Here is a 7,624-nt window from a genome sequence, read left to right on the forward strand (position 1 = left end):
GGGGAGGCACCAGTGTGCCCGGTGGCAGGACATGAGTCTAGGGGCCAGCAGGGGCCACACCTGGCAGGGCCCTCTTTGGTCCATTTCCCAATGTTGTAGGCGACAGGAATGGCACCAGTTGTCTAACCCGTAGGGTCAGACCAACCTCAGTACTTGGGTTCAGCAACCTCAGTACTTGGGTTCTGGCTAGGAAAGAATTCAGAGTCCAGACCCATACTGTAAGAGAACATGTATTGGGTAAATCACAGAGGTAGAAAATGCAATTCCTAGAAGAATTGGGCTTAGGAAACAAGTGATAGTGGTAAAGGCAGGGCCCTTGGAGCTTGGGTGTGAGGAAGCTAATGGTAATGTGCCTGGGGCAGGGAGGAGGGAGGAGAGAGGGAAGGCACAGGCATGCTCCCTGGAGGGAGAGTGCACTGAGTCCCCCTCCTAAGGGTTTTAAGGGCCTCAGTTTTAGGGGAGATCCCAGGGGAAGACCTCAATAGAGTACTCATAGCTTTCCAGGTGTCCATTCAAGGTTGTGGTCTCCACTGATTGGCTGGCACTAGGGCAGGGGTCATTATTCAATGCAGCTGGTCCTGACAGCAGCCTTATCTGGTTTTATTGCTTCTCTGGGCCTGGAGCTGAAATACAACTGAGGCCTAGATGTTATCTCTAGGGCAGAAAGGTCAAGGGGTCCAAACCTCCTGACCTGGGGGCGAGGTCCCACCTACAATTGTCCTTTGCTGGGCACCTGGGGCTTTCCACCCTGGTGACCTTCTGTACCTGGCCCATCTGTACCTGTACCCGTGCTCTACTCTCGTCTGCCTGCCTACCACATCCAGAGCAGAGAAGCTGTGAGGAGGATTTTTAGTAGGGGGTGAGGTGAACTAATAAACGCTGAGCTGGGGCGATATTGAAGGGGGTGGGGGGGGCTCAGGAAGGAAGCAGGTGGCAGGGAAGAAATGGAGGAGTAGGAACTGATGGCTTAGTCAAAGCTGGAGGCGGATGGGTAGAGGAGCCAGGGAGGGGTGACTGCCGGGATGGCTGCAGGGAGGATGGTCATCCAGCTTCACTGAGGCCCCCTGTCCGGGGACCACACCTAAGTCCCAATACTCTTGGCTCCAAATGCCTCCTCAACCTGCCCTGATGGTAGGTTTCCCTCATCTAGGGGCCTCTGGGGAGTGTGTGTGTGTGTGTGTGTGTGTGTGTCCCTCCTCTCCCCGCCCCCCCTTCCTCCCCGCCCTGCTCCCTGGACTACCAGGCTGGAGCTCTCCTCCCTCGCAGGGTGTTCTGACACTCACCCCGCCCTCCGCCCCACTCCCTGTTGCTGGGAAATCAGCTGACTGCTGGTATGCAGGCTAGTGGCTCTTACTAACCAAATGCTGACATCCCTAATATACAGGTCTCTTAATTAAAGGCCTGTGTGCCCGGCCAGCTTTCAGGGAAGCCAGCACGTCTCAAGCAGGGACTGGGGATTGCCAGGGGACCAGGGAGGAAATGATGTATGCAAATGATCTCTCCGGCACCTTTCCTCTGTGATCAAAGTGCTTGCTGGGGTGGGAGGTGGGGACATGGTTGACCTGAGGAGGCTGAATGAAGCCTGTGTAACCTTGGGGTTGCTCCCTCCCACAAAGGAAGGAACCCCACCCCTGCTGGGAACAGCCCTACCACCCTGCTGACATCCAGTGCCCTCCCCCTACGCACCCCCTCATGATCCAACTTACTCATGGCACCCAGTGAGCACCTGGCATCACAGGACCTCAGCGAGGACACTGGGGCTCTGGCCTCCTGAGAGCACAGCTCCAAACCGGGTGTGCTTTCTGCTTCCAAAACTCAGGCCCAAGGAGAGACCCTCCCTTTTCCTCCTCCCTCCCCCAGGTGAGAGCAGGTGCTCACAGACCCGGCAGGCATAACATGCCAGCCCCAGCCCTGCTTATGTTGAGTTCAGCCCAACCCTCTTAGAGGAAATCAGGAGCTTAACTTTCCTTTGGTTTGTCCTTAAGTAAAGGGGCAGGGGGGAGGGTCTATATTTCTATTTCCTTTTCCTTTCTCTCTAAATACTTTCATGAACATACTTAATAGTTGTTTCAGGTATAAGTTTAAAGATCTCCCTTAATAGGAAGAAGCGATAGTTACATGCCTGAGACAGTGTGTGAATGGTGACCGGAGGCAGCAGTGTGTTGGAAGCATACACTCATACACAGAAAGCTGGATTAGGGTTCTGGTGCTGGAGATATTTTTGATGATCTTAACCAAGGGGAGGCGGGTGCCTCTGGCATCCAGAGGGGACAGGCCGGTGATGTTGCTAAACACCCTACGGTGCAGAGGACAACCCCACAGCAAAGACAAGTGGCCCAAAATGTCAGCAGTGCTAAGGTGAGAAGCGGCTCTGGGTGAGCTCTTGCACAAGCGCATTTCCTGCAGCATTTCTGTGATAAAGCTGGAATCATCCCAATGAGTGGGTCAGGAAAGGGGGACATATGCACGGGGCGGAGTGGTATAAAGCAATGAGAATGGATGAACTAAAATTCTGCACATCAGCAGGCTACATCCCAAAAATGGAGCGAGTGCTAGTAGAATGGGATTCCTTCCGTGGGTTGTTTAGGGAGACGTGTGTTGTAAAACTACAAAGGAAACCAGAATTATTAATACAAAGTGTGGGAGGGTGGTCATTCTGGGAGGGATGGCAGCTGAGGAGAGGCTTCTATGGTACCCGCAAAAATTCTGTGTCCAAAGTTGGGGAGGGGGTAGATTTGTGACTGTTTTATTATTGTGGAAAAGACATATATATAGATATGGATATATAGATATAGTGGGGGACATGGTAACAGCAGCTAATGGTTATTGAGAGCTATCTATGCTTTTACAATGACCTTGTCAGGGAGGCTGTTTTATTATCAGAAAAAGCTTAGGGGGTGACATATCCTTCTAAGGATGGAGCTGGATTTGAACTTGAACAGGCGAGTGCTGGCCCCATGGTCTAGACCAGCGGTCACCAACCTTTTGGACCTCATGGACCACCAGTGGTCTGCGGACCACCGGTTGGTGACCACTGGGTCTAGACCACTATACGGAACTGCTGCTGCGCCTGTCAGATGCCATCTCTCACCTGCCTCCACTCTCTCCACAGGGTCCGGAGACAGACGACCAGCAGGCCCAACCCAGCAGGGGGCAGACCCAAGCCCCAGCCCAAGCCCAAGCCTCAGGTGCCACAGTGCAAGGCTCTGTATGCCTACGACGCTCAGGACACAGACGAACTCAGCTTCAATGCCAATGACATTATCGACATTATCAAAGAAGGTAAGTGCATGGCTGGCTGGCTGGGACAGCCTCCCAGAGAGCATGCAGTCACCCTGCTATAAAACTAGTTTAAACCTGAAGGGAACTTGTAGGCTCCTCTAACTGGAACTTGCAGATGTAGCCACATTCCAGCCTCAGTTTGATCAAGACTCCAGATTCTATTTTTTAATTTTTATTTCAGAGAGGAAGGAAGGAAAGAATATAAAATAAAGAGAGAAAGATAAAAACATCAATGATGAGATAGAATCATTGATTGGCTGCCTCCTGCATACCCCGCACTGGAGATCAAGCCCAAAACCTGGGCATATGCCCCTACTGGGGATTGAACCGTGACCTCCTGGTTCATAGGCCGGCACTCAATCACTGAGCTACGCCAGCCAGGCCAGATTCATTTTTTAATGCTGCTTTCAGATCTTCTTTCAGCTGCTCCCTTCCCTTCTCAGGCTGGTTTTCCTCCTGGGAGCAGAATGGCTGCCTCAGTGCCAGGCCAACAGGCCAAACCGTATCTGAAAGCTGCTCTGTCTCCAAGATGTCTTTTCTTGGCCATTGGACATAGTGCTCGGTTTCACTGGGATTGGACCAAATTGGTCATGTGCTCACCCCTGATCCAACCTCCAAAGCCAGACAAAGGCTTACCCAAGTGGGTTAGACATGCAGGGACTGCACTAGAAACAGGAGCTAGGTCTCTCCCACCCAAACTTCATGGCTCCCCCTAATGAAGGTGATGGAATGGAAGCCAGGGAGGCAGCCTGTAACGTCCATTTTAAAAGTGGCTGAATGTTTTATTAGTTTGGTAGAGAAGATAAGTTAGAATATAATATACATAAAATCAAACGTGAGTGCCTATGGAAGCACAAAAAACAAAGATAGCTCCTGGCTTAGGGTGACGGAAGACCCGCCATGAAGGAAATGGCATTTGTGGGGAAGCAGGGGAGACAGACAGACAGAAGCACAGAGGCTAGAAAGAGCAGGTTGTTTTAGGAAAAATAGCTGATGCCTGACCTTGATGCAGAATCCCTAAGGAGATAGCCTGGGAGACGAGATGACACGGGGGGTGGCCTGGTCATAGAGGCCCTGAGCGTCAGGCTCGGGGAAGACACTGCAGAGCCACCCAAGGCTTCGGAGCCGAGCGAGGACAGCTGGAGTGAACAGTGTCCTCGGCAAGTTCCACTTTCAAGAAGAGGTGGCCAGGAACCGTGTCTGTAACAGGCTCCTTCACTGCATGGGCTCCCTCAGGAGGACTCTAGTCCCTGGACCAAACTCCTTCTAATTGGTCCCTGGGCTTTTTGGTGTTTTTTTTGTTTTGTTTTTAATCTTTTTTAATCATCTAGTTTTCCACAGGTTTTAATAGTTTAAGCCATTTAGTATCCTTCTCCAAAGTGTCCAAGTGAAAATAAGTGTTGAAATAAAGTCCAGTAAACACAAACAGGATTTTTATTACCAGCTTTGTTCAGCAAAAATTCTGGAAATAACCTAATATCCAATAAAGCAGTTAATCAAAGAGAGCTTTGCTGTATCCATTCAGTAAACTTTGATGCCCAATTATTTTTAGTAAAGATAATGATACAGCCCTGACCGGTTTGGCTCAGTGGATGGAACGTCGGCCTGGGGACTGAGGAGTCCCGGGTTCAATTCCGGTCGAGGGCATGTACCTTGGTTGCAGGCACATCCCCAGTAGGGGGTGTGCAGGAGGCAGCTGATCGATGTTTCTCTCTCATCGATGTTTCTAACTCTCTATCCCTCTCCCTTCCTCTCTGTAAAAAAATCAATAAAATATATTTATAAAAAAAAAAGATAATGATACAAAAACACAGCATTGAAATGGAAAAATGGTCATGGGAAAAAATAAGTTAGGTTATCAACTGTGGATTATATTCTCATTTTTGTAAAAATATAAAATGTATATGGCTGTGTGTGAATCTATATCATATATGTGTTATAGAAAATGTCTCCTAAAGTATTGAATTTTAAATGAATATTATTTTCTTTTCTCAATACTTTCAAATTTTTCCAGAAATAACATGTATTGGTTATATTTAAAACAACTGCATATTTACAGAAAATATAGAGTTTCAGAAGTTATCAAAACATGCCATAAGTTTTCATTGTAATTTAAAGTGTGGTCTGAGTGCAGGAATAGACATGTAGATAAATGGGGTAGAATAGAATCCAGAAACAGACCCCTGTGTATGAAGGTATTTATTGTATGATAATGTGGCTTTGAAGTCAAGAGAAAGTATAAACAATTCCTTTCTATTTTGAAAATAAAATAAAAGTAGATATCTACCTCATACCCAGAAAAAATCAGGTGAATTAAACATCTAAAAATATGTAACTGAATTATAAAAGTGTTAGAAGGAAACCTAGAATATTATATTAATCTTTGGGTGGAAAAAGCCTTCCTATGGAGGACATCAAGCCCCCAAACCATAAAGGATTTAACCTCATAACAAGACTAAGTTAAAACCCTCTGTATGGGGAATAGCACCAGGGGAAAGTTAAATTATATTACACATATAAATAGCTCCTCCGCAATCGAGTCCAGCAGTGGACAAGGGCTAGTGAGGCAATGAGCAGCAGAGCCTCAAGTCATCAATGAAATGCAACGCAAAACATTTCACCTGCAACACTAGTAAAGATCAAAATGGAAACACAGTCCACATTCCCTTAACCAAATCCTTAGAGCTTCAGAAATCAGAGATGAGAGCTTTCAGGGAGTTAATAATGCTGTGTCTGTATATATAAGCGCCTCTCGGGAGTCCCAGGCCAGCACCCTAGATCAGCGTCAATGTTTCTGCTATGAAGTAACATGAGCATCATACTCTGTGGGAAGAGACATCATAAATTTATGTCAACTCAGGTCAAGTTTTGCCATTAAATGAGCTGCAGAAAACTTTTAATTTTCAGAATATTCTGGATTTTGTCATTGCAAAATAAAGTGTAGACTACAGTATCTGTGGTTAGTGAGAGAAATAGGTATTTCTTGCTGAAATAGACTTTTGGGAGGAAATTTCGTAATATGTGTCACCATTTTTAAATCTCCATATCATGGATTTATATCTAACCCCTTCCACCAAGATAGATCTCAAGTAAATAAATATTTAAATGTATCAAATAAACATAAAAGTCCTATAAGTAAGTATAGGAGATTTTTCTTTAACATCATCAATGTGAGAAAGGATTTGGAAATGTTATAGAAAACCAAGAAGCCATAAAATAATAGATTATTTGATTCAACTACTTAACTATTAAAATATCATAAAAAGTTAATACAGTAAAATATAATAAAAAATTGGAGGAAGGAAAGTTGCAACTCAAATGACAAATTCAGAAATATCTCAAGAACTCCTAGTCAACAAGATATAGACTGACAGCAGATAGAAAAATAGGGAAATGACAGGAAGAGTGGTGTCCCTGCAGCTATAGGTGGTAATATAGAAACTCTTTATATACTGATATGATATGATCATTAGCACATATTATTAAGATTATAAACAGTACAGAACATGTTTTATGCATAGTATGCTATCATTTGTGTAGAAAAGGGGGTCATTTTTATAAATACTTGTCTTCATGTACATGAAATATCTCTGGAAGAAAGTGCAAGAAATAGGTAACATTGCTCACCCTCAAATAAGGGATCTGGGTGTACTTTTGTACTTTTGAAAGTATGACCCATTATAAAAAGTAACATTTTTCTTACAAAGGATAATAGAAGGTCCATATTCTTTGACCCAGGAATCTCTCATATAGAACCATTCGCACATAGGCATAAAAATATATGTATGGATGTTTATTGCATTAATAGTGAGAAATTGGCAACACATGTCCATCGGTAAGGGCATGACTACATAAATTTTGTCCATCTCATTAAAAAATGAGACTCAGACATGGAAAGGTTGTATCTCTGAAGTATTGAAAAGCAAGATGCAGCCCTAGCTGGTTTGGCTCAGTGGATAGAGTGTCAGCCTGTGGATTGAAGGGTCTCAGGTTTGATTCTGGTCAAGGGCATGTACCTCAGTTGCAGGGCACGTGGGGGAGACAGCCAGTCAGTGTGTCTCTCTCCCATTGATGTTTCTCACTCTGTGTCTCTCCCCTTCTACTCTCTAAAAATAAATGGAAAAATATCCTCGGGTGAGAATTAACAAAAAAGAAAAGCCTCCCTCTCCCTTCCTCTTAAAAGTAATTAAAAAATACATATTTTGGGGAGAGATCAACCAAAGGACTTGTATGCATGCATATAAGCATAACCAATGGACACAAACACCAAGGAGGTGAGGGCATGAGTGGGGGCAGAGGGGAGGCTATGGAGGGGATAAGGACATATATGTAATACCTTAAT

At 45.3% G+C, this 7,624-nt stretch overlaps 1 protein-coding gene across 2 annotated transcripts in view; it reads left to right on the forward strand.

The window, feature by feature from the left end:
* MYO1E (myosin IE) overlaps positions 1 to 7,624 on the forward strand; it is a 201,261-nt gene that overhangs the window by 177,687 nt on the left and 15,950 nt on the right. For both annotated transcript variants that reach the window (XM_070421653.1, XM_070421656.1), the window contains exon 27: positions 3,113 to 3,282. In XM_070421653.1, coding sequence (XP_070277754.1) covers positions 3,113 to 3,282 — 170 coding nt within the window. The remainder of the gene's footprint in view (positions 1 to 3,112; positions 3,283 to 7,624) is intronic.

Source organism: Myotis yumanensis, unplaced genomic scaffold (assembly GCF_028538775.1).
Source record: "Myotis yumanensis isolate MYYU_CA2020_CCGP unplaced genomic scaffold, mMyoYum1.0.hap1 SCAF_1, whole genome shotgun sequence".
Taxonomy (NCBI): Eukaryota; Metazoa; Chordata; class Mammalia; order Chiroptera; family Vespertilionidae; genus Myotis; species Myotis yumanensis.